The sequence below is a fragment of the Balaenoptera borealis genome (assembly GCF_965194805.1).
Source record: "Balaenoptera borealis genome assembly, chromosome: 5".
Lineage (NCBI taxonomy): Eukaryota > Metazoa > Chordata > Mammalia > Artiodactyla > Balaenopteridae > Balaenoptera > Balaenoptera borealis.
Window position 1 is genome coordinate 81,440,490 of NC_138862.1, and position 27,413 is coordinate 81,467,902.

Here is a 27,413-nt window from a genome sequence, read left to right on the forward strand (position 1 = left end):
CAAGGCACTGCCTCTCAATTTTCAAATAGGTGCATTCCAAAGGTGGGGGGCAGCAACATCCAACAGTCCCCAGGCTCCCCCCACCTCTTCTACTCGCCCCAGTCCACCTATGACTCAGTGAGATAGTGGGGGAAGGGGACATTCCATCATAAAGCAGAGTGAGGACTGTTTGCTCTTCCAGAGAGAGGTTAACGGCTTACCAAGTTAATAACTAACACTCCTAGCTTGTTATGACTAGAGATGGAGGGGACAGAGTACACTTAAAACAGCAGTAGGGAAGAAAGGTGACTTTATGGAACACCGTGTGCCAAGGACTGTGCTGTGCTAATGGTTTACTTTTTTTTTTTTTTTTTTAACACAAAGCTGGCACAGAGGCAAGCTATAATACTGATACCAACATTGACGTGCCAGGCACTGCTCTAAGTACTCTACAATACAGAGTAGTAGTGGGAGATTTCAATTATTCAAACAACAGCTGGAAGTTTAATTTTGCGACAAGTCTAGCATCAGCAAAAGTCCCAATTTGCTGCACTGACTCTTTCGTCTCCAGAGTACAATCTGGCATCTGGCTTGCCTGGGTTTGCAACCAAGCTCTGCCAGCCTGTAGAGGGGACGTTGTGTAGCCTTAAGCCAGCACCCTAACCCCTCTGAGACCCTGTCACTTGGGGGTGGCAATGGTGCCTCCCTCACGGTGTTCACGTGAGCATCCCAAGAGAGGATGTAAGGGAAGGACCAGCACAATGCACAAGGAAGCTCTTGTCAAATAGTTGCTAGTATTATTATTATTATCTCTAGAAGGGAGGGGGCGTATTGGCCAAACAATGAATAAATTGAGGTCATGCGGAAGTAACTACAACCAACAGAGAAAGTGACTGAGTGGTCTAGGAGGTGATAAGGGTTCAAGAACTCAATGCTGGGCACAGGGTTGAGCAAAGCTAATTTCAGAGTTTGGAGAAAAGTCTGACCCAGTGAATAAGTCAGAGAATAAGTCTGACTTATTTATAAATCCCTAAATAAGAATATGTGTGTAAAGGGACTTCCCTGGTGGCACAATGGATGTGACTCCTTGCTCCCAATGGAGGGGGCCCGGGTTTGATCCCTGGTCAGGGAACTAGATCCCACATGCATGCCGCAACTAAGAAGCCCACGTGCCACAACTAAGGCGCCAGCAAGCCACAACTAAGGAGTCCATGTGCCGCAACTAAGGAGCCAGCCAGCCACAACTAAGGAGCCCACAAGCTGCAACTAAGGAGCCCGCCTGCAGCAACTAAGACCTGGCGCAACAAAATAAATATTCTTTGAAAAAAGAATACGTGTATAAAGGACAAAAGGATGGAAGATATTCCAAAATAAATTCTTAACAGTTCATTAATTCTATCAAGAAGAAAGCAGCAAAGAGCTTAAAAAAAAAAATCACCATGACAGCAACAAGGAACTCTGGGTTGAGCCCATGCTTTTGGAGGGTTGTACACGTACTCACAGACAGGGTGTGAGCATGCAACCAGGTGTAAACGCACAAGGCACCTCAGACCTGTGAGCCTAGCTTTGGACAAGCTGAAGGCCAAGCAGAATGTTAGACAATGTTTGAAGCAAAAAACAACATGGAAAGCATACCTCTTTAGGACTTTGACATTCCGAAAGAGTTTTTTTTATCTTTTCCAGAGAGAGAGTAGCCTTAACCAAAAATGGAAGAACAGATGATAAAGGTGGGTATCAGAGCCCAAAGCTGATCAATAGAGAACTAACTGGCCTTGGAAAACATACACACTTGAATCCAAGTTGCTGGACAAACCTATAGATGGCCTTCGGGGACCACTTTGACAAATCCAGAAAACACAGTGGGTTCCATCCAATGAGAGGCAAACAGATAAATGTCCCAGTTTTTTAAAAATTAGTAAAGAATACATTCTGGAAACCACAGACTGATATACTTCATCCCAAACGCTGGCAAAATTCTGGAATAAAGTATTAACCAAGTACTTGCCCTTTACAGATATTAGTGGCTTAATATGAGTTCTCTTATTCCTTATCTGATAGAGGTTGTAGGGTGGTTATTTAGGAAATGCTATGTGATCTCAGCACAATGTCTTATGTTTTAGTGGAAAGAGCACAGACTTGAAGTCTGAACACCTGGATACTAGTCTAGCTCCACCATTAGTAAGTTGGGTGACCACAGGCAATATCCTTAACCTCACTGGGCCTCACTGATGAAAGATAGGACATGTTCTCTTGGGTCCCTCTCATCTCTGAGTTCCATGATTCCACACTGTAATGAAAAGTGGGCTGGGTGACAGTCCTGTTCAGAGGATGCAGCCCTGATAAGACAGCCACACCCCGAGGGCCATTTAATGCACAATATCTGGTGCGTTAAACTGACCAAGGAGAGGGCTTATTCCCTGTTTTGCCCTTTATATATGTGTATTAATGGACTTAATCTCCAAATGATAAGAGAGCTATTGCATAGGGTCACAGAATGAAGATTTAATATAAACTAGATGGACTGGTGGGGGCTTGGGCTGAAAGTCAGATGAAATTAAATAAGTGCAAAACCCTCTGTCTAAGTTATTTAAAAATACCTATACAAGTTCAGGATGGGGAAGAGTGGGCTGAGAAGTAGATGATGGGATGAGGGCCTGAGTGCCTGAGATGACCACCCACTCAAGCTGAAGTGATTCAGTCATCATGTAGCTGCTCATAAAAGAGCTAGTGCAAACTTGATCGTATTTAACACTAAGGATAATGATCGTGGGGGACATGTTGAGCCTCTACATGGGATCCCCACATTATCTCATTTCTGGGGCGTGATAATATTAGGGGATCCCAGACCCAGGAAGTGCTGGTGCCATTGCCGCCTGTGCCATCAGATTCTGCCATTGGCGTTCTTTTCAGTGCCAGGACCTTATGGAGTAGGACAGTAACAAACTGTAGTGTGTACAGAACGGGGCAAGTCCCACAGGAGGAGCCAGAGAGTTGACTGCTCAACCCAGAGGCACAACTAAATGGTGGTGTGAGAGGGAGGAGAGAGAAAGGAGTGGGTAAGACTGAGGCTCCGACAGCCTGCCGTCAATCTGTGTACTTCCATTTGTAAGTTGTGTGACTTTGGGCAAGTTACTTAACCGCCTCTGTGCCTCAGTTTCCCCAAAAGTACAGTGAGGGTAATCCTAGTAACTAACTTATAAGATTATCATGAAGGTAATAAATGAGATGTGTATAAAAGCCCATCTGGCAAATGGCAATGTTTAATGCATATGCATGATGATGCTGATGATGATTTATGCACATCATCGTGTACCCAGTGGGCACTTCCCTGGAGGAGAAGGAGGTTCATTCTGTCTGACTTCAGAAGGGAGAATAAGACCAATCGGTGGAAGCAGGAAGGAAGAGAATCAGGTTCAACATTAAAAGACCTCTCAAATAATCAGACCTTCCTAATAAAGAAAGGAATTCCCAGTCACCAAAGAAGCTCACTCTCTACCATTTTGTAGCTGGGGAGACAAGTCATGGGGATGATAAGATACGATAAATTGAGAGCTGCAAAGAAATCAGGAAGTATGCCAAAATGAATGGCAACAAGCCCTACCTTTCTATTACTCATCTGTTAAGAAATCTCTGGAAGTTTGGATTTGTTGGTAACCTCAAAGATAGTGAATTTTTGTTGCATGCTTTTGATTTTTTTTCCTGCCTCACAATAAGCAAGATAAAGAGCTTGGGCCTTGTAGTCAGATTCCCCAACTTTGAATTCCTGCTCTGTTATTTATCAACTGTGCAATCTTGGATAACTTAGCTTACCTCTCTGGGTAATGTTTTCCTCTGTAAATGAAGTAAACTACCTCCAATCCTGAGGAACGAGGATCAGAGCTAATATCTTTTTTGCTGTATTGGTAAGCATTATGCCAAAGTAGGCTGACTTTATAGATATGTGAGACAGGCAGATTGGAGCCTACTGGCCTTTTGTACCTGGCGGTGATGTGGGTGGTAGAGACTGGGTAAAGAAACTCTGCTACATCAGCAAGCACATATGCCAAAATTGCACTTACGATAGAGATACAGGAGACAGGAAAATTCTGAAAGCCATCCAAATCTTAAAGTCTTATACTTCTCACAAGAGGGGTAAAATAAGAAGGGGTAAAATGAAACTTTTCTGTCATTTGTTGAGAATATGCTATGTTAGGTTCTGGACTCAGTGCTCCACCAGATCTTCACAATGGTTAGGGAGGGGCAAGATTGATGATAATGAGGTTGGACTGGAGAACAGTTTGCAGTTGTCTTCTGAACCATTCCTAAAGCCCTTCTAGATCTATAGACGGTTCCTGAAGCTTTGTGCTGTCTCCCCAGAGCTGACCAGGACTGGACCTCCCTCATCCCACTGCAGTGGCCAAACCATTAGACCAGAGCAACGTTGCCCAAGATTCAGCTTCTGACAGAGGCTGGCTGGTGGCTGATGGCCTTTCACATTCTCCATGAGAGCCCGCACCACACATGCACGCACGCGCGTGCGCGCGCACACACACACACACACACACACACACACACACACACACACACCACCTTGGGTTGGGATATACTGAGGACACTAACGGATGAAATTTTCTCTCTGCCCCTCAGTGTGACGGAGTTGGGGTGGACCTGAGCAGCATCTTCCTTGAAGGCATTGCTATTCTCAACATTCCCAGCATGTACGGTGGCACCAATCTCTGGGGAGAAACCAAGAAGAACCGGGCTGTGATCCGGGAAAGCAGGAAGGTCGTCACTGACCCCAAGGAACTGAAATTCTGCGTTCAAGGTAAGCCAAGCATGAGGAAAATTGCTCTAGGTCAGTGGGAGGGATGTTCAGGCGGGTCTGGCAGCAAACTGTATTAGGGTCTACAGCAGGCTCTAGAAGCTTCTACAGCCTTACAAGGACTCGGAGGTACACTGACTCGTCATCCCTGATGCTGCAATGTTTAAAAACCTAATTGAGAAGAGAAAAGTTACAATAAGGGAGCCCTAAATGACAGTCAGTAGTCAAACTGTGGGACTCCATGAGGTTAGGAGTCAAAGGCTGTTTGTGTCAAGGTTACCAGTGTCCTTCAGTAGCTAAATAGTCAGTTCTCAGTTCAAGTTCTCAATCTTGACCTTGCTTCATCTGTCAGCAGCATCTGACCCAACTGATCACTCGTTCTTCCTGGAAACACTGTCCACTCGGCTTCTAGGACTGCACACCTTCCTGGTTTCCCACTGGTCACTCCTTCTTAATCTCTTTTGCTGAGTCCTCATCTTCTCTCTAACCTCTTTATGCGGGAGGGTCCCCAGCCCTCTTCTCTTTTCTGTCTGTACTCACTTCTTTGATGATCTCATCGAGTAGTGAGACTTTATTTAAATACCACGTGAGTGCCAGTGACTCAGCAAGTCCAAAACTGATCTCTGACGTCCCTCCCCCAAACCTTCTCCACCCACAGCCTTCTCCATCTCAGTTGACGATAACTCGAACCTGCCCGCTGCTTAAGCCAAAACACTTGGCACCATCCTCGATTCCCTTTTATCTCATATCTCATACCCAACCCATCCAAAAATCTGTTAGCTCCACTCTTTAAAAATATCTAAGATTCCTACCACGTTGGTCTGAGCCACCATCCCTTGTCCCCTGGATTACTGCAAACCCTCCCAACTGGATTCCCTGCTTCTTCCCCCACCCTCTACAGTCTCTTCTCACCACTGCATCAGAATGCCCCTGGGAAAATATGTCTGTCCGTGCCACTCTCCTGCTCAGAATCCTGCAGTGGCTCAGATTAAAAGCTAAAGCTCTTCATGTGGCCTAGAGGGTCCTAGATGGTTTGGCCTCTCGTCACCTCCAGACTTCATCTTCTTTTACTGCCCCCTCACTCCCTCTGCCTCTGCCACCCTGCCATGAGCCGACTCTTCTTCCTGCCTGGAACAACTGGGTAGTGTGCCTTAGAGGCCATCAACTACCCACCAGGATACAGGACACAGCTTTCTGAGAGTGCCCTTAAAACTACCTTCAACCCTACCCCTTACCAGCCACTGCCACCAGCGAACCAGACGGGCCTCAATCAAAGTTCCTGGCAGCTCTGCCTCTCCTGTGGATCGGATGAGCAGGCCTCGCTGATCCGCAGGGATTCTCCGTGGCCTGGTGAGCCAGGGTAGGGGTGTGGGGAGAAGCCGTATGTGAGGGCTTTGGCAAAGACCCCACCTGAGGAGGCAGGAGAATGGATTCAAATCCAAGTGCTGGCACTGACCTACTTTTTGGGATGTCGGTTTTCTTTGCCATAAAACCAGCATCTGGTATAAAAGTTTTGATGACTGAATGGATGGGACTGACCAGACCATTGATTTTTAAACCAGCCCTGCCTATCGAAAATGAAGTCCTGGGCCCCAGCCCAGAGCTCCGTAATCAATCTCTAGGTTGGTTCCTGGGAATCTAAATTTGTAATGAGCTCCCCAGACGATCTGATGGGCTGCGGGGTTTGAGAACCACTGACACAGACAAGTGTCCAGTAATCTGGGTCTGGGTTCTTTGATGTCCTAGGCGGTTAGTCCTAAGGCTGGATGTGATCCCACCAGTAGAAGGAGACAAAACTTGGCCAACAATTGAGGGAGTGGTTACTGGCTTATTCCAGACCTACCTATTAAACAGTCAGATTGTCGTATTCTGAAGCAAGGTCATCAAGAGGGGTAATCTCCACACCTGTGTCCTTTAAGAGAAGACTTGGGAATTTTTTTTTTCTCTGCTTCCCTCTTAAGTCCCCTTTATTTCAGAGTAAACTTTTCAATTTGTATAAATTATTAAACTGAATAATGTGTTCCTCCTTCCTCCCTTGGCAGGGGAAGTTGTGGGTGCCAGCAGAGGGTGGGGGAGGCATTGGAAGTTGTAGAAAGTTCCTGCAAACTTTCCCACCCTGGTGTTCCCACCCCAGCCGCCACTCTGGCATCCAGGCAGAGCAGAATCAGGGCAGAATCCCCTTCCCCTCAGGCAGGGGCTGGGGGACACTCTTGCTGAGGACGGGCTCTGGTTGGGGCTCAAGGACGATGGTCATCTTCCCTTGTATGTCTTACCGTGTATCTTCCCCTTCTTCAAGCAAGAGTAATGTGTCTGCTGATCGCTCATGACCATCATGTACAGAAACTCTCTTCCCCAAATCCCCCTTTCCCACCCCAAGAATATGCTTTCAGAGCTAAAAATGCAGCTACTTCCTGTTCTTTAGATGAGGACGGGAGCTGATCAGAGCAGAGACCGAGGAGGGAGTCTTGGCTTCTGGGCTTTGCAGAGAACGAACCTACAGTGCAAGCTCTTTCTTAAAGGGCCATGATCTCCTTTAAGATGAGATGTTAATGAGGAAACGCTAAAGAGGCAACCCATTTTGAAAAGTGGAAAAGCATTGGCCTGGGAGTCAAGAGTCCTGGGTTCCAGTCCAGACCCTGCCTCTCACTAGTGTATGATGTTGGGCAAGTCCTTTCAACTTCTTGGGTTTCAGTTTTCATTATCTGTAAAATAGGCGAATCTGCCAATCATGCAGGTTCCTGTAGAGCATAGGTTGCTTACAGCTTCACAGAATTAAGGCATGGCCGGGTTTTGGTCTAGTGGACTCCTTGAACAGAATTATATGGCAGGTTTCTTCCTTCTTTCAGTGTGTTTTGTCTCAGTTTATAGGCCAGTGGCTGAGAAGGTAGGGATCTTTCTCTGCAGGCTCTTTATTTGTTGGGATTCATTATTCCTTGGCAGTTTCACTGGGGTTGGAGGTGAGGGAGAGGTCAGAAGAGAATAGTGGGAGGGAGGGTGTTTATTATAGGAAGTGTTAAAGGAAATGACAACAGAAAATGTTACTGTCAAATCTCATCACAGATCAGTCTTTCTCTTTGGAAAAGCAAGCCAAGAAAGAAGGTCAATCAAAATTAGCATGGAATGAGTTCTATAAAACCATTGGCTGATTAGAAAGCAAGAAGTGGTCCTGGGAAAAGCACCAAGCTTGCAGTTGAATGACCTGGGTTTAAATTTAGGCTTTATACTTTCTAGTCTTATAAACCTTGGAAAGTTACCCAACCTCTCTGAGTCTCATCTTCCTCATCTGTAAAATTGGCATAATAATACCTAGCTTGTCATGATGATGGATGTCAGAGTGCCTGGAACATAGTATAAGCTCAAACTTTAAAATAAATTTTCTCCTCACCTTTAACGCTATGTTATGTTGGGGCATACCAGCTGAATTCCTGATTTTGAAGTTCTTAGGTTTAGCATTGCCACCTATCTGCACTATCACTAAGAAAGAGCAGAGATCCTGCCAAACTCCAGCCCAGCCTTTGCCCTAGCACATTCAACCTATACCATAAATTGTACCTACTGCCTCCTTTCCTAGACCTTTCAAATTCCAAGGATGGAGGCTGGATATTATTCATCTTTTCCCCAGTGCCTGACCCAGTGTAGTTAGTCCAAAAAAGGTTATTGGATAAATGAGAGGTGCCTGGGCAATGGTTCTTTTTAGTTTTTATAATACCAGTAAGAATAGTGACAGGTATTTATATTTCATTTTGGCTGACAGTTTTGCACATATTAACTTAACCTAACCCTAACCAGAAACCCATGAGCAAGGTTATACCCACTCCCCTGCATGTCCCTATTTCATAGTTGGGAAAAACAGAGGCCCAGAGAAGCAATAGGACTTATACAATTTATGTCCAGTGGTCGCATCAGAACCAAGTCCCTGATTCCTAGCCTAGCCCCAAGTGGCTAGTGTCCAACTAGAAAATTTATTTGAGGTCCTACTATGTGTTCTGCACAAGCCAGACACTCAGAAAACAGGAAGCATTTATGTTCCAGTCCAAGGAAAGTCTCCATATACACTTGGTTGAAATTCTGCTCCTCCTACAAGACCTACCTCAAGGGCCATCTCCTTCCTAGAGCCTATGGTGGCACCTCTGGAAGTGAGTCTGGCCTCCGAATTCCTAGAACATTTAATTTGGGCTTCTGTCTTGACAGTACACTGATTATGGGTTGCCTTGTCTCGTAGGCACGTGTATCCTCATCATATTTTTCTCCTGCCAGTACCTGGAAAATGGGGAGCATGTGTTCTTCACCTCTGTGTCCCCTTCAAAGCCTAACATCCTACCTGGCTCAGGTTGTTCTATAGAAATGTTTGTCGGAGGGAGAGAGAGAGGGGGGAAGGAATCTTGCCTTTGGCCTGTGAGCACAGTGGGCAGTAGATTCTGGAGCTGGACAGGAGCAGACCCTCAGTGAAAAATCTTAAAAAAAAAAATAGTCTTATAAAGAGTTCGATGCAAGTATTTGTGAGACTGAGAATTTAGTTTCATGGAACCATTAGAAACTTATTTGATAAGTAAGATGTGCTGGCTGTCTTCAAATAAGTAATTCAAATATAGCCTGGAGGACTTATAGCTGAGAGTCGGTGTAGAGTAAGGGACTGACCATTGAACTAGAAGCTAGAAGACCCAGACCTCCCCACCACCAGCCATGTGACGTTAGTTGAATCATTGAATTTTTCCAAGCCTCCATTTCAACCCTTGCAAAATGGAAACAATTATAATCTCTCTCCATCAGCATAGTCACCTTGTTTTGAGAGTTAAATGAGATCATCCATGCAGAACACTTAGCAGAATGCCTGGAACGTGGTGAGCGCTTGATCAATAGTAATCAGAAAAATTGTTAAGTGATCAGTGGAAGGTGATGAGTATTTAGTATGTGAGAAAAGGGCCAAATTTAGAATTTCAGTCTCTTTACTTCTGCTTCAGTAATTTGGTCTGGATTATCTTTAAATTACCTACAGTTCTAACAGCCCACAACTCTAGGGTTACTTGTTGGCACTGTGCTTAAGTGTGTTTGGCTGTTGCTGCCAATGTGGAGGTTCCACCTGAGCGGCTGTCCGGCGAAGCCAGGTGAGGGTAAGGGTGCCGAGCCTTGAAGCACCAAGGGCATGCATGGCACAAGCTAGATCAGTCCCCCCCCCGCCCCCCCCCCAACCCCCGAGGCTAGGGAGCGAAGCTTTGGAAGCTCTGCCATTGGTTCTCTCCAGCCCCACCCTGGATGTGAATGCGGAGACTTCCTACTCATGTTCTCAGACTCTTCTCTGCGCTCGTGTATGCCCCCATCCAGCCTTCAGCCTTGAGCCAGCAGCAGCCTTGAGGCTGTGTCACCCAGAGCTGGCTACCTTACCCTCAGTGAGGTTTCTTAGTCAACCCCACGTGAACTGAAACCAGGGTGTCCTAGACAAGATTCTAAGCAGAGAGGGCAAAATCTCCCCAGACTTCCCCTAGGTAATAATGTTTGCAATTCCTGGTAAACAAAAACAGGGAGATCTTTGGTAGGATATACATTTTGATTCAGTTTCCCAGCAGCAGTGACAGGCTTTCTGTCATTTATTCAACACACACCTTTAAAACACCGACCAAATGCCAGGCACCAGGGCACATTGATGAGCAAAACCAGATCTAGTGCCTGCAGCCATTAGGGAGTGCGGGAACCAAGCCTCAGTAGAACAATCCCACAGACAGGCATGTAATTAGCATCTGTGATAAGCGCTGAGAGGGAGAGTGGCATGGCTACTGAGCACCCCAGCAAGGCCAGCCAGCCACTGCGTGGTCACAGGTAGGCTCGCTAGCCTGGAACTCAGACCAACCAGCAGGCACTCACACAGGCGCCCTCCTGGCAAAAGCACACAGTCATCAAATCTGCCACCCAGATGCCAGGGTCTTACCTGGGAAGAGGAAAGCCCTCCCACTTCAAAGTCAGTTGACACCACTACTTTGTGGGCACAGGGGGTTCAATCTGCCTGTGTGCCCGTGTGGATCTTCACTAATTGCATGGGTCATACCCTGAATCCCAAAGCCAGATAAAGGGATGCCATCCAGCCGTCATAGATCCACCCTCCCGGGTGGTGAGCCAGAACTCAGATGAGACAATAGGATAATCATGAGTACATGAGTTCATTGCTTCTCAGGGCTCTCTCCTCACTTGTAGGAAACCATAACAGAAAGTGGCCGGTTGGGTTCAGGAGCTGTCCAGGGTTGTATGTTCCCAATTTTCCCATTTGGTGGAGATCTGACCAGAAAGACAGTCGTAGTGAGCAATCGCCAGCCATGTACGGCTCATTCGGGTTGAAAAATAGAAATGTTCCTAAAAAGTGTGCATTTCACAGAGGTCTCTCTGGCCAAGGTCTCACCTAGGGACTGAGATGGAGCAAGGCTAGCGACCCCTAAAGAGCCTGGGGGGCACTTGGGGGGTGTGCACTGGGACACCCCTCAGCGCTGGGAAGTAACCATGGCAACACACCAGTCATTCCTCTGCAACAGTGGCAGGCCTACAGAGAGACTCTGCTCTGCTTTTCACAGGAAATCACAGCTTTGTCACTCAGTCCCTCAAGCACCCACGTTGGAATCAACATGCCCCAAACCCAGATGAGGCATTCTCTTCTCCCTCTTTACACACCCTACCCCTTCTCCTAAAGCCCATTGCCCATCCCTACGTTCCCTGCCTTGTTGATGGCATCACCTGTTGCCCAAGCTAGAGACCCAGAATCACGCATTTCCCGTCACAGCGGCTCGTGGAACTCTCCTGTAATTATTTACTCACATGGTGTCTCTCCCACCCAATGTGAGCTCCTCTGCTCCAGATATCATAGTTCCTTCTACATCCCTGTGCCTGGCACGGTCTCTGAGACCTTGAAAGAGCTTATTAATATTGGTTGACCAAAAGCACCCAGGGTCAGGGGCACCTGGAGCAGTAAGATAGGGAATCGTGTTTGATGGGATGAAATTTGTGTGTGTGTTGCTCGTGAGCAATGTTCCAGAGCTGCTGTGCCAACATCAGCCTGTACAGGAGGCCAGGAGGTCTGCCTTCCATCCTCACTGGTCCCTTCTCCAAGCCCTTATGTGTTCCCAGCTGCCTCTACATCACGCAGTCCCTCCGTACCTGTCAGGGTTGCCTGCTGGACTCTGCGGGTTAGGCTAGGTATGTTTTTGCAGCTTCCAAATCAAGGCCACACAACCTGATTCTCAGATGCCTGTTTCTGTAGAAACTGTGGTGTTTTCTATGTAGTGTTGAAATCCCAGAATCACTGGTCTCTTAGAAATTTAGAGATCCTTTTGTCCTCTAGATAAGGAGAGGGAGAACCAGCAAGGTGAAGTGGCTGGCCCTTGGCCAAACCCGGACTGAAATGCAGGTCTTTTAGTTCACACAGGCCAGCCCTCTGTCCACTAGAGCAGAGGTTGGCAAGCTTTTCCTGTAAAGGACCACATAGTAACTCTTAAAATAGTTAGGCTTTGTGGGCCATGCAGTCTCGGCTACAACTGCTTACCTCCAACCACTCAGCGTGAAAGCGGCCATAGACCACACGCAAGCGAATGGCATGGCTGGGTCCTAGTCCCCCTTTATTTACACAAACAAGCAGCAGGCTGGGTTTGGCCCTCGAGCCGTGGTTTGCCCATCCCTGCACTAGAACCTCACGTGGTCCACAGCCAGCAGCAAGGGCATCACCTGAGAGTGTCAGAATGTAGGCCAAACCTCCTGAAGCCCAATCTGCCTGTCAGCAAGATCCCCTGGTGATGAATGCTTACTCAAGTTTGAAAAGCACTGCACCGGTGGGCCTAGCTGCTCCCCCTGAGGATGCCAAGAAGATACTTTATAGATTAGAAAAATGAGGCCTAGGGAGATTAATTGACCCGTCCAAGGTCACACAAACTGGAGGACCTGGGACTAGAGCCCAAGTCCTAGTATTTCAAACATGGAATTCTTTCTATACACACCAGACCACCCACCCCAGCCTCCCCATTTCTGCCTGTCCCTGACCCAACCTGCATTTACTAGAAGTTCAAGTGAAGCGATCCTTCATTCTTCCCCAGCTGACTTGTGAATCAGGAGGACTCTGCCTCCAGCTGAGTACCCCCCCACACCCTGCCAAGACTGGGAGGGGTGGGCGAGGCAGAATAGGGCCTCCGGAAGCTGTTCCACGTCTGCAGAGGGAAACTTGCTCATACAGGTTCAAGCTGGAGGTAAAATCCAACTGAATTCCTGCCTTAGGAGGTTTGTTGCTCAAAATAGAACCAAAGAACCAAGGAAACTTTCATTTTTCACATGCAGAAGAACCTTCTAGACTGGCTGGCTGGCAGGCCTAGACATCTTAGATTTTTCCCTCTTCTGCTGCCCCATCTTGACCCACCACCAACTCCTGTTCCCCTGTAGCAGCTTTAATATCTGGCACCTCCTAAGACCCAGCCCACAGCAAAACTCCATACTGGCCACACGCTCTGCACAGCCTGTGCTTCTTGATCTGTTTTTAAGTCGTGCAAAAGTGCTTCATCTTCTTAATTAATCAAAAAATATGTATTGGGCTGTTGTTTACTGAGCACTTATTTATGAGCCAAGCTGTTGCCTATTTAATTATTTAATCTATTTTATGGCTGAGGCTAATGGGGTTAAGTGACTGGCCGAAGAATACAGATGATACCCAGTAGAGCTGACTCAAACCTGCCTTCAAGTACCGAGTGCTCCAGGTGCTATAGAGGGTGCAAGCACCATTGTGACATGGTTCCAACCTCCAGCAGATCCCAGTCTAACATAAGAAATATATGTAGAACGATCATGTTACCACTGGCATGATAGGCAAGCGCCACGGAGTGGCAGAAACAGAGTACGGTTAGAGCGTGGGGAGTGAGAAAAGGAGGGGCTTTCCTTAGGGACTCAATCCCCAGCTGCCCAGCACTTTGCCAGGCACCTGGGAGGTGATCAATAAATATTTGATGTATGACTGACTGACTGAATGAATGAATGAACAAACAAGATAGAATGTGTGTGTGCCAGTACTTGAAGCCGGAAAGGATTTGAAAGGACAGAATGAGAGAAGAGACACATGGACTAGAGATTAGCACACAGAAATAGCAAAGGGGAAGACTGGAAGCGTAGAGACCCTTGAGTAATGTGCCATGGAGTTTGTATATGATCCTTTGAATAATGGGAAGAGATGAAGGGTTTTAAGCCAAGAGCAATAGGATGAGAGAGCAGCACGCAGTTTGGATTCAAGGAAAAGGAAAGGAACTGGCAGCAAGGAGGCCAGTTAGGAGGCTGGTGCAGAGCACAAGCTTACAACTCTGAGGCCTTGAATAGGAGTCAGTGGCACAAGAGGAAAAATGGACAAAAGCCAACAGGAAGTGGGGGACAGACAAAGGGGACACTACCGTGTGGATGATGCCTCCCTCCCCGCAAACCACCCAACAGGGTCCCCGCTTCTTCTGCCCACAAGCTCAGCCCTCTCCTGTCTGCCTCCACCCCAAAGCCCTCCCCATTACCAGTGGCTGGTGTTGGCAGAATGGATGCCTTAAGCAGGGCCCTGTGTCTTTTCCACCTCCAGCCTGCAGCCAGCACCCATCTCTTCCCATTTTCCGGACAATTCGTCCAACACTTGTTAAGCACCTACTTGAATTTAGCACCATGTGCTAGAAATATTTTGCATTCATCATCTCGTTTCAGTCCCCTACAACACCCCTGAGAGACACTTCATAATTAGAAAAATGAAGCCCAGGGAGGTTAATTGACCTGTCCAAGGCCACACTAATCGGTGGATCTGGGACTAGAGCCAAGTCCAAGTATACCAAACCTAGCATTCTTTCCATTCACACCACAATACCCTCCCCCACCTCCCCATTTCTGGTTGATCTTGACTCAACAACCAGAAAGTCACAACTATCCTTTAGCTTTGCCTTTCTGGGTACGTGCGTCCCTCTGAGCTGTGATTCATTTGGTGGGTGTCGCTCTCTGTAATGTACCTTATGTGTGTCATGCCTGAGGCTCAGGCTTGAGTTGAACTGGAAGATCTCACAGCTAATTGATTGATTCTATTACATACACTGTATGTGGAATTGAAGCTTCTTGAGCTCAGTGGGCAAAGTAATGCCAGATAATAAACCAACTAGTATTTCACCTTCAGGCCAAGAGAGTCGGCATTCCATTTAACAAGAAGTCTCCCCTGCGAGGAGCTGAGGATAGGCTCGCCCCACTCCACGCCCCTTCCCTGCACTGAGAGGCCCCACCATGCCAAGATGTTTGGTCTCTGCTTTGAGTCCTTTATCCAGAGCTTATTTTGGGGGTCAGACCGGCCTTGGTTTGAACTCCAGCTTTACCATATGCCAGTTTTGTGACATTAGGCAAGTTCCTCGACCTCTCTGAGCCTCAAGATTTTCTTTTTTTTATGTTGGGATAATAGTGTCTATCCAACGAAGTTGCCACAAAGATTAAAAACGATAAAGCTGACAAAGCTCTAGGCCTGGCCTGGAGTCTGTGTCCAGTAATAGTCATTCTCTTCATGTCCTCATTGGGACCACCAGGGCAAGATTCCTGTAGCTCCACTGCCTCCGAAGCCTTATGGGATATTCTCACTCTTGGTCTTTCTTAGAGGCATGATGATGATGTCAGACCCTCCCTTCAGAGCCATTTCAGGAGACCATTGCTTCCGGGGAAATTCCCCACCACACAACTCCACCAGCACGCTGCCCCTCCCCTTCTGAAGCACCTGGCCCTTAGGCATGGAGGGGATTAGGAGCCCCCCTCCCCCAATGTACCGAGCCTTCATCAGAGCCCTGCCAAACCCGGGAAGAGAAAGCCACACAGAATAGAGGCCCCACCACACAAGCAGGCTTTCAGGAACCAGCCACAATGGCCATTGTGAGTGCAAACTCACTCTTCCTCTTGCCTCAGCGTAGGGCTGCACAGAACGTTCTATCTTCTGCACAGTGTGAGAAGCGGCAAGGCCTGCTGCCAACCTACTCTTGACCCAGCCGGGCAGGAAACCCAGCCTCCACCTTTGTTGGAAGAGCTCAAACCAAACTCAAGGATAGAATGCCCTCACCCCTGATCAAGGAAACATAGGCCCAGTGGAGGAAAGTGACTGGCCCAAGGTCATACAACTAGACAGCTGGAGCAGAGACAGAAACCCCGGCCCCTGCCTGCTGGGCCAACACATTTCCTCTCCCTTCCACCCTGCAGCCCCTCTCCTCCTCAGAAAGCAGTGGCTCTGGGCTGCTTTTCCTTCCCGTTTCCATCTGGATCATCCAGAGTCCAAGACCACTCAATACCCTGTGGCCACTTTTATGTTCTGATGGGGCTTTACAGACCCCTGGGAGTGGAAGATACCTGCAAACCAGTGTGACGAGGACACAAAGGAAACACCCGTCAGAAGGGGTGCCCAGCTGGACCAGGGGTGTCAAAGCCATGCCTGTAAGGTCTCCAGATCCTCCTCTGCGTCCTCATTGCTCAGCCCAGGAACAAGGGAAAGCCACCAGGCCCGTTGTGGGATTGTATCTCTCTCTCTCTCTCTCCCTCTCTCTCACACACACACACACACACACACACACACACACACACACACACAGAGGAACACAAAGGCGGGGAAAGGAAAGGAACTAAAGAACTCATTTCCAAGTAAAAGCTCCCTGTTTTAAAGGAAAAAAGTTGAAATAGGGAGGCTTCTCTTGCCAGGAGGGACAGTCACCCTAAAATCTCAAGGTCATGGTATCTCTGCTCCTCTTTTCCTCAGTGCCCTTCTCCTCTTTCTTTTCCTACCCTCCCCCCCCCCATCTTCTCCTCTCCCTCCTCTTCCTCCTCCTGGACAATCTTCTCTGGATTACATTGATTACCATCTGCAGAAGGCCACGCACTTACTATGTAGCAAAGACAATTTCCTGAGGACCACCCTTTCTCAAGAAACATAAAATCACAATGACAGCCACTGTTTCTTGAGGGCCTTCTGTGTGCTCTCTGTGCAGGCTCTGGATGGCATCACTTCTAAACCTCATCAGCAACCCTGCCAGTGAGGTTACTAGACCTACATTTTCCTGATAAAAGACAGACTCGGAGAGGCTAAGCGACTTCTCCCACAGTAATAGAAGTAGTGAGCGCCAAACAGTAGGCACTCCGACCTACGTCTGTCCAAAGCCCGTGCTCTGTGCTTCACAGCTTGGCTCACAGTAGAACGTTCTTTACGCTGGGTTTACAGAATGCCAGGAAGTGAGCCCCCTACCTGCTCCGTTTACCGGCAAGGAGCCCTCTGACTTTATGCTGTGTCTGAGTTAGGATCTCTAGGGAAAGCACTGGTCATAGATTACCCTTCAGATAAGCTATGATTGGGATGCCTGAGGGCCTGGTGCTTTGAAAGGCCAGGTGGGAACATGGCAGGTAAGTCACAGCCTTCCTTCCTTACTCACCTTTTTGTGCCCAAGGAAGCCCCAAAGCCCCCTCCATCTCCATCTCCCCACCCCCAGCCTGTTTTCAGGCCGCCATGCTTCTAAGCTGGCTTTGAAGCTGTCTAGCTGGGAGCAGCCTTTCATCTGCACAGACCAGACCCAGTGGGAAGCTTAGGTGGGCTGATCAGTGCCCGGCTTTGTTGCGCTCTGGGTTCCTGAGCCGCCAAGGGCACGTGGCCTATCTCCATGGAAATCTGGAGGCAGGAGAGGAGCCCAAGGTGACGCCTGCCACAGGCTTGGCAGGCCGAGTCTGCCAGCTACCACTCACCCGTCCAGAACCTGGGGGCCGAACCTGGCGTGCTGCAGGGCAGAGCGGGGTTGCATCCTTGCTTTCGGAGGCGAGTAAGAAGGTCCCACAGCCCCTCCCCGTGCATGCCAGCTTCTCAGTAGCCCAGTGATAAGGGACGTTCCTAATTGCCGTTTACTGAGCACCTTCACATTCTTTATTTCTTTTGTCCTCAAAATAACCCATGATGTAGGTTTTATTATTGTCCCTCTTATGGGCAGGGATGTTGTGGGGGGGGGGGAATTTTGTTCATATGTTGAAGCCCTCATCCCCAGTACCCCGGAATGTGGTTGTATTCAGAGACAGAGACTGTAAAGAGGTGATTAAGTTTAAATGAGGCAGTTAGGGTGGGCCCTACTCCCAGCTGATTGGTGTCCTTACAGGAAGAGGACATTTGGGCACAGAGAGAGGCACTGGAGATGCGCGTGCACAGAGGAAGGGCCGTGTGAAGGGGCAGCCAGGGGTGGCCATCTGCAAACCCAGGAGCAGGGCTTCAGAAGAAGCCAGCCCTGCAAGGTGCAAGACGTACCTTGACCTTGGCCTTCCAGCCTCCAGAACTGTGAAGGAATAGATCTGTGTTGGTTAAGCCACCCAGCCTGCAGGATTTGTTCTGGCAGCCCTAGCAAACTAACAGACTCAGAGAAAACAAATGCCCTGCCCTGTATGGACACAGCCATTGAGCTGTTAGCCCCAAACTCGAGAACTTGTACAGAGTTTCTGAGCTTTTTCCTTTATCCCTGTGATGCCATATTTGTCTGTCAGAGGCCACGTATGAAGTAGTGACAAATTTTTGCATTTTGAATTAATCAGACACATACCCCTGTCAGTCAAAGCTTCAGAGCAGCATTAGCTGACTGGTGTTACCTGCTGAACTGGTAGGATTCTAGCCCAAAGTAAGCACAGACACCTAACACCTCAGTCCACCTGTGCTCCTATACCCCAGGTAAAGGGGCAGAGCCCACAGGTTTTATTATGTCACACAGCTGCTCTAGGGTATGGGGCGGCCTTCCTCACCACTGGAATGGGATGGTTCAGAAACTTGCTGGGTGCCATCACATAGTCAGGGTTTCAGCACCTCCGCTGAGGGTTGCTTGATTCCGGGGGTAGCCCATTGCAGCCCTCAGACCTGAACCCTGGAGTGCTGATAGAAGGGGAAGCAGGGTGGGAGTGAGATTGAGGGTAGCAAAGCACCCAGCTAGGCTAAGGATCTCCCACGCTTCTCCAGGGCACCACAAGCGAGGAGCCCAAATCATGACACCCACGTCATATCCCTTACATCTTAAAGGACTGAATGTTCATTAATGTGAACCAGCAGCCAAGATGAGTATGAACATAAAAATTATGCATTAAAGAAGAGAGGTGAAAACCAGACTGGGTCATCATTATCTGTTATATGCAGATTAAATGAGTTAATTCGTGGAAAACCTGTTACCCAGTTTAATCTAGGCAAGTTGTTATCATTATTATTAATCATTATATTTTTCCTCTTTCAGGCTAAACCTGTCAAGGTCTTTGGCACTAAAGCATGTATCTTATTCAATTTATTCAACAAACATTTATTGGGAGCCTTCTATATGCCAAGGGCTGGGCTAGTTGCTAAGGATTCAAAGATAAACAAAACAAGAACACATCCCTGCCTTCAACTCTCAGTGGGGTTGGGAGAGTGATGCGTCCAGAAACAGTTGTCGTTGGGTGAGATCCACTGAGCAGAGGAGCAGGAAAAAGCACACTGCCTGGAGTGTCCCAGGAGGGTAAACAGGAGTTCTCCAGGCAGAGGGATACCTGTGCTGGGAACAGGGCCAGATAGCGAATGACCTTGCGTGCCTCACTAAGAACTGAGATGTTGTCCTTGGGCTTCCAGAGGGTTTAAACAGGGAAGATGTGCCCCTTAAATAGGAGAGCTCTGCCAGCCTTTACCTATTGGCACTGAGCTCCACCCCCTCCTCCAGACTGTGGGAAGGTCTAAAGAAATAAAAGCAAAATGGGGCTGAGATCAAAGAAGTGGGAAAAGGAACAGAGTCAGGGAAGAGTTTAAAGGAAGAAAAACAGCTGGAGCAGGATGCCCACTTCATCTGAAGCTCACCTGGATTTACGGCCTTTGTGTGGAGGTGTGAAACCATGAGGAACACTGAAGATTGTTAAAGATGTTTTAACCTGACTGTTATGGTCTGGACTCTTGTACACAGCTCTAAGAAGGTAGACAGACAGATAGACTGTTGGGAGTTGCCAGGGTGAATGTGGCAGAAAAGGAAAGCGAACCTAATATGTTTTTGGAGCCCACTCTGTGCCAGGCACTTTCACATACACCTCTGCCATTTAATCTCATAACCACACTTTGAGGTCAGTATTATTATTCCTAACGTCTCCTTTTCAAGTGAAGAAGCTCTGGATCAAAGCAGTCAGGAAGTAACTTGTTTATATTCTTCTTCACTCCAACTCCTGCGTATGTTTTGGACAGTTTTATTGCCTAAGGCTCAAGTTCTCCAACTTGATTCTGAGTGTGCCTCAGAATCTTCCAGAGGGCTTGTTAGAACACAGACTGCCAGGCCCAACCCCCTGTGTTTCTGATTCAGTCGATCTGGGTGAGGCCTGAGGATGTCCGTTTCTAACAAGTTTCCAGGTGATGCTGATACCACGCTCTGAGAACCGCTGGCCTATGGGGATGATCTACCCAACAACCTAGCCCAGCGGTTCCCAAACTGTCTGCATTTTGGAATCACCTGGGGAATCTTTAAATCAGCTAGGCGAATACTGATGCCTAGCTCCCAGGCCCATGCATTCTTTTTTTTTTTTTCTTTAATTGAAGTGTTGTTGATTTACAGTGTTTCAGGTGTACAGCAAAGTGATTCTGTTATACATAATATATACATATATATATTCTTTTTCAGATTCTTTTCCATTATAGGTTATTACAAGATATTGAATACAGTTCCCTGTGCTCTACAGTAGGAGGCCCACACATTCTGATTTAACTGGTATGGGGGCAACCTGGCTATTATTATTTTTACCCCCCGCCCCAGGTAATTCTAACATGCAGCAAAGTGGAGGAACTGCTGACCTAGCCGCACTTCTCCTTGACTCTGATCCCTATCACCACCCTCTCCTTCAGCTGCCCACCACTGGGGCCACAGGTAGAACTTGTCATCCTAGCGCCACTCACAGCACACCCTCCCAAACCTTTCTCCCACCGTCTCAGAACACCTGCTCCTGGAACTCATCAAGTCTCTCACTTGGCTTCTCCCTTTTCGCCTAGTCCATCATCTCCTTCCCTGTTCAACCTAGATCCTGTGGTACAGTCATTACTGCACCCACCTCTTGCCCACAGCAACACATCAACCACCCTGTTCTTTCTTTGACCATATATGTCTACCTGGGAAAGTTTGAGGAGGAATATCTAAATCACACTGCAGGCATGGAAGTCCAGGGAGGCTTCTTGAAGTTGACGGTGCTTGAGCTGGGTTTTGATGAACAGGTAAAAGTGGAAGAGGGCATTTCAAGCAGGGGTACGGCATGGGTAGAGGCATAAAAGAGAGAAACAGTAGGGTTTATTGGGGAGCTAAGTGTTGTTGTATATGTCTGGAGCAGGAACTTAGCCCTACGATGTCAGGAAATCACAGTACAGAGGCAGCCTCTTGTCAGATGGGGGTGGGTCTTGAGCATCATCAAGCCAGGGAACTTAACATCTTTACAAGTATGAACAGCAGTTGACAGGTTTTTTAAATGACTTTTAAATTATAACAGTGATATACACTTATAGGACATGCAAAACACTTAGAAAAGCATAAAGTAGAAAATAATAATCACTTTTAATCTAATTACCCAGAACTCACAGCTCTTAAGATTTTAGGGGAATTTGTTCTTTTCTTCCATGCATGTTCTTATATAGTTGAGAACATGCTGTGGAAGTAAGTTTATATCCTGCCTTCACACTTAAAGTTATAACATATACATATTTAGTGTTTTTGAAATCTGTAAACATTTTGATAGCAGTGTAAAATTCTATAGTTTGATACCATATAATTTAACTATTCTCATATAGGTAGAAATGGGAGAGGGGGAAGTTTCACTGTAATAAATGATGCCACAATATTCATATTTGTATGAACTTAGATTTTTTTCATTGGTTTCTGGTGATCAATATCAAGAAAGAAATGAATCAACAGTGTGAAAGTTTTAGACATTTATTACCAAACTTCTAAAAACTTTTCTGCCAGTTTACACTCTGATCATAGGTATGAAAGCGTGCACGTTTCACCTTCCCTTCCCAGTGCTTGGTGTCATGGTTGGTGCCACTGAAGGGTTTTTGCTGTGGAGGTGACATGAGCAGATGTGCATTTATAAAATCCCATACTGGAGGCTGAATCAAGTGTACCAGATTGGAACTGCTATCGCTGTCCTTGCTGTTCTGCCTTTGCTTCCACATTCTCCTGTTCCCATGTTCCCATTCTTCCTCTTTTTTCTTTCTTGGAGGAAGTGTTTGCTGCACACGGAGCACTGCACAAGACTTTGTTATCAGGAGCAGTGCTGGAAGACCTAGCTCTGTGGTTGCAACAAGTTGGTGCCCAGCCCAGAGACCCTCTTTTTATAGTTCTATGAAAAAAAAAATCTCTGGATAGTAATTCTCATTAGGGAGAGATACTTTTTATATTTTCCAATGACATTGCCAAGTGAGTTTACTGATAAATTAATTTCCTTGTGCATCCAGTGACTATCCAGTCCTACACACGATCATCCTGTCCCTGGAATGTCCTTCCTCTTTCTCCTTCTTAACCCAGGAAATTACCTTGGCATTCATTAAATGTCTTCCTTAAATGTCTTCCTTAAATGTCTTCCTTAAATGTCTGTGACACTTCCTTCCATACCTTGCCCAGTCATAATCGGTTACTCAGGCCTCCTCGTTCCTATAGTTCACTGACAACATTTTCTACACCTAACGCTTTTCCTCCCTCTTGGCCAAGAGTCCTTCAAGAGTTGAACATTTTGCATTCCCAGTTCTTAACACAGTGTCTGGCACTTGGTTGCCATCAGTAACTGTTGAATGATTGAGTGAGTGAATTAATGAGTTCCTGTTTTGCTAAGGTACATGGACATTCCATCTTAAATACAAATGAACTGAAGAATGTAGAGACAATATGGAGATGATATGAATTACCAAACCACACTCTGAGTCATTGGTACCTAAGGTAAAGCAGACACGTGGTCTATCAGATGTCCTGATCCTGGATTCTAAGTTCTGAACATTAAATGTTCTGTGTGCCTGGACATCAACTTGTGCTCTGTTCTGTTTCATTTTAACTCCAGATTTAGTTTCTGCATAAGTATCTGTGTGCTAGAGGAAGTACAGGGAATTGAGTGATGCCAGAATTTCCCAAAATGTGTTCCAAAGAAAACTACCAGGGATACCTATAAAACTGTTTCTAGGTATCACACAAAAGAAGAGTCTCATGGTCCAATAAGTTTGGGAAACAAAGTTGAATATATTTCTTTACTGCAGAACTTCCTGGTAGGCATTTTAGGAAGTTGAAAGATCAGTTAGGCAATGGTAGAGAAACAGAAGAGCCAGCAAATCTTCCTTCAGTAGTAAACAGGAGTCATTCTAGCCTCTTCATGCCGGGGAAGATTCAGAGTACAGATTCAAAGGCCGAATGGTGAAACATAGAAGACCCTAGCCCCTCCCCCTGCACTTATCTCCCGAGTCCCACATTTGTGTAAACCCCTGCCCCTACCCACCCCCCATACGGATGAGATCAGCCTGCATTATGTCTCTTCTAGAGCCAGGAAGCAAGGTAATGTGTGGGAAGTAATAGCTGCAAGGTAATGTGTGGGAAGTGATAACAACTTTTCGAGTTAAAGCCATTCAACAGGAAAATTTGTTAAAAGACCAAGACATTGTAAAAGCTGAAACACTTGAGTCTATTAAGTCCCCTGCTTCTTAGAACATTTTGTTACCAGGGAGTGTTTCAAGGAGGGAAAACACTGAACTATCACAGCACTGTCAGATACCAAAGCCTGGTACAGAGAGCAACATTTTACAAGACCTCTGTCTCTCTGCCAACAGAGAAACTTCTAAAAAGTTCTACCTCTCTTTCCTCCTCCTTTCTCCTACCCCAGTATGACTCCCCCACTCTCCTCACCCCTAAGCACACCCTACACGTCTTTCCTCCCTCCCTTTCCCTCCCCTCCCTCCTCCCCCTCCTCCTCATTTTTCTCCTTCTCCTCCTCCTTCTTCTTCTCTCTCTCATTCACAACCCATATTGATTTCACAGACACTGTAAAATGACACATTAAGCTAAAACTATCCAATGGTTATTCAACACACTTTAGTAAGAAGGGAACTAATTAAGTGACTAGAGGTTTAGACATTTGTTGTTTACTGGACCTAAGCTCCTTAAGAGAGCCTGGAGCGTTCTCCTAAACAAACTTTGCCCATTCATGGCTTCTTGTTCCAAATCCAAATGAGATGGAGGGTTTAAGGAGACAGTATCTTTTCACAGTTGTGAAAAAAGGAGTACCAGAGAAGGAGAATGGGAGTGTCAGCGGGTGTAGAGGGGAAAACCATGGGTGTAGAGAGACTAATGCAGTTTTTGTATCTGTTGGCAGCTGATGTCCATTAGTGATCATTAGGTTAGACTTCAGCGAAGTTTACACATTTGTGGTCAGCCCAATAGTTTGTTTAACTGTCTTCATTAGAAGTATATCCGTCAAGAGGGAGGAGATGTGGGAATATATGTTTATGTACAGCTGATTCACTTTGTTATACAGCAGAAACTAACACACCATTGTAAAGCCATTATACTCCGATAAAGATGTTAAAAAAGAAAAAAGAAGTATATCCGTCAAGAGACTGTTTTTTAGATAACAGTCTTCTAAACAAAAAAGTAAAGACACAATGCTTGGTGTCGGTTTATTTATCTCTTGTAAAAATAAAATACAGTGTGTGTGTGTGGAAAAAAAAAAAAAAAAGTAAAGGCAAACCCAAATATCTCCTTGCCAATCTTAATACACACTATCGCACTGTATCAGGAGGCACCTTAGAAGACAGAAGCCATCTGTCAAATAAGCAGAAACATTAACATAGAACAATTTTCTAGTTCGTGAATATTAATAGGGTGTTAGTGATTAGCCACAACCTATGAGAGAATTTCCCCTGCCTTAGTAGGCAAAGAAGGAATGGAAGCTTTTAAAGAATCTGCCTTTTTATTTGCTTCTGTTTTAAATAAATAAAAGTTGTGTTGTAAAAATGAGTCTTTGGGCCCACGATCAAACCTTAATCCTGCCGTTGCTTTCCCCGGAAATTGGACAGGCACAATCCAAGCCCCAGGAACTCTGAAAAAAAGGACCTCTTCTAGGTGCTGAATCAGAAGTAACTGCCCCTGTGGGAAGCCATCGATCCTGTGTGACTCTGAGCCTGAGACTCGTATTTTCTATCCCTCTTTTTGTGCTGTGGACCCAGAATAATCTGGTGTAGGTGAAATATTCTTTTCCTTGGCTCAGATTAGGCACCTGGTGTCCTGAAAGAGGTCACTGACTTCCCCAAGGATGTCCAAGGAGGTTGGCTCACCACTGGCTTACCACAGGCCAAATTTGAAGTTAATTAAGCATCAGTCATCGTCAGTAGGGCCAAGATGTTATTCAGACATTCAGGGAAGAGAAACCTGATCCAGCTCTGGATAATGACCTTCATCAGCATTCCTTCCTATCCTAATCCCAAACCAGTGTGTCTTTAGCTGCACTGGGGGATTGTAGTTCAGAAATAGCTGGTTCATCCTTTATGTTACTCTCCATTTGAAGAGGCTTCTGGATATGTCAGCCTATTCATTGGATGCATGTTAACCTTCTGGATCAAAACCTTTTTTTTACTAGAACCGGGTTTCTGTTTATGAAAAGGTACATTTATTGACTTCTGGGGAAATTCCCTATTCAGAATGAGGATGAAAATGCTGTTTGGTAGGAGATGAAGGGATATTGAGAGTTCTGGGTTGGCCATCTAGGGACCAGACCTTCTGGCCCAGACCAGACTGGGAAACAGAGAGATGTGTATGCACTGCTTTTGCTTGTCTCACTCTACAGACCTCAGTGACCAGCTTCTTGAAGTGGTGGGGCTAGAGGGAGCCATGGAAATGGGGCAGATCTACACTGGCCTGAAGAGTGCAGGCAGGAGGCTGGCCCAGTGCTCCTCTGTCTCCATCAGGTATGCTTCCTCATCACCCAGCAGCCCCCCAGTCTCCCCACCTCCCTGAATATTCTTACAGATAACAACTAGGAAGCCATCTTTAGATTTCAGTGCAGAGAGAGTGGGGTGGGGCAGAAGCTTGATAACATTTATAAAGAATGTCTTTGGAGACCACTTCCCCAACCAGGTATAATGCAACCATCCAGGACATCAACTAAAGGGTCCCACCACACCCAGTTTGCTGTTCTCTTAGAATGAATTGGTGAGATTCTCTAAATAGGATTGTCATATTATGAGGTCCAGAGAACCAGAGATCCAACTCCTCGCCTTCTTTATCTTTACAAGTTGAACTGTTCAATGCGTGCCAGAGGGCACACTTTGACAAAAACCAGGCTCTGTGCTCCACTCTGCTCTTTCTTGGATAGTGGCCTTAGAAATACTTTTATTAGAGTTAGCAATCGCATATACCTTTGTAGAGCTAAACCATCAACCTCAGCAAACCCGTCATAACTGACTGAGAGGATGACAGTTCTCTGGAGTATGAATCACACAGGTCAGCCACTGCAGGTTCCTGAATAGATGGGGTCTAATGGAGGGGATCTTCTGATTTTGGTTGCTTCTGTTTAATAAATGCAACTCGTCACAGATTTTTCCCCACCTGATTATTTCAGGAGTCCTTATTCCTTTCCATTTCCCATTTAATTTCTATGGATCAAATCTATTCGTGTGTCTTGGGGATCTCCTGGAGGGGACCACCACATGCGGGTTTCCCGAAGTTATTTAAACACAGAACCCTTTTATCCCTTAACCTCTTGGGTGAATGTCCTCAGAGCACATTCAGAGAAACGCTGTTCTCGGTGCCACCCTGCATCCTTCAGAAAGGTCCTCAGAGCTGGTTCCCTGATCTATCCCACTAACCCCCTTTCTTCATTCCCTCTCTGTGTCTCCTCTGTCTTTTCAATTATTCCCCAAATCTTTGCTTCTCTTCTTCGTTGGGCTGTTGTTGTGCTGGGGCCCCTGTTTTCCAGGTTAACCTCTGTAGTTCCTTCTCTGTCCTTTCCCCATGACTCTAACACTGAGTAGGTCCAGTCCCTTAGCACATCTAAGCCATAACATATGTAGACCAGAGAATTTGGTCTCTGAAGAATTTTTTAAAAACATGTATAAGAGATAGGATATTTTCTGTTTCTGGATAGAAATAGAGGAGGTGAGTCAGAAGCCCTAGCCTCCTGGGCATTCCCCAGATACTCTCCGCACTCCCCAAAACCCAAATGCCACTGTCTCCTCTTATTTGTTTTATTATTAGGTTTATTGGTTCTTGTTATTAAATATCCTCAGAGTCAGTAGGAGAATCATCTACATCAAAACACAGCCTGAAAAAAAAAAAAAAAAAAAAAAGAAACGCAGCCTGCCTCCCTCATTTTATAATTTCAGAAACAGGACAGATGCCAAACCCAGGTGAGGGCTTTCTGGCCAGTGGGTGGCAACTGTTCCCTGCTCACCCAGACCAGAGGCCTCCGAAAGGACCTGCCTTTTCTCCCTCATCTCTCTCCTTTAATAATCCATATGCCAAAGAAGCCTTGACCCAAGCAAGAAAGCAACGCTTTCTCCTCTCTCCTCTGCCTACCCATGGGGATCACATTCCCAATGACCCCCTTTCCCAGCTAAGCCAGGTCCACAGTCCATGCAACCGCAGCATCTACTATTGTTCAGGAG

At 46.5% G+C, this 27,413-nt stretch overlaps 1 protein-coding gene across 4 annotated transcripts in view; it reads left to right on the forward strand.

The window, feature by feature from the left end:
• DGKG (diacylglycerol kinase gamma) overlaps nucleotides 1-27,413 on the forward strand; it is a 165,596-nt gene that overhangs the window by 122,298 nt on the left and 15,885 nt on the right. For 3 of the 4 annotated variants that reach the window (XM_082392943.1, XM_082392944.1, XM_082392945.1), the window contains 2 exons: nucleotides 4,606-4,783; nucleotides 25,595-25,715. In XM_082392943.1, coding sequence (XP_082249069.1) covers nucleotides 4,606-4,783; nucleotides 25,595-25,715 — 299 coding nt within the window. Of the gene's footprint in view, nucleotides 1-4,605; nucleotides 4,784-19,017; nucleotides 22,334-25,594; nucleotides 25,716-27,413 lie in introns of those variants that run through there. The other variant, XM_082392946.1, reaches the window with a different exon arrangement.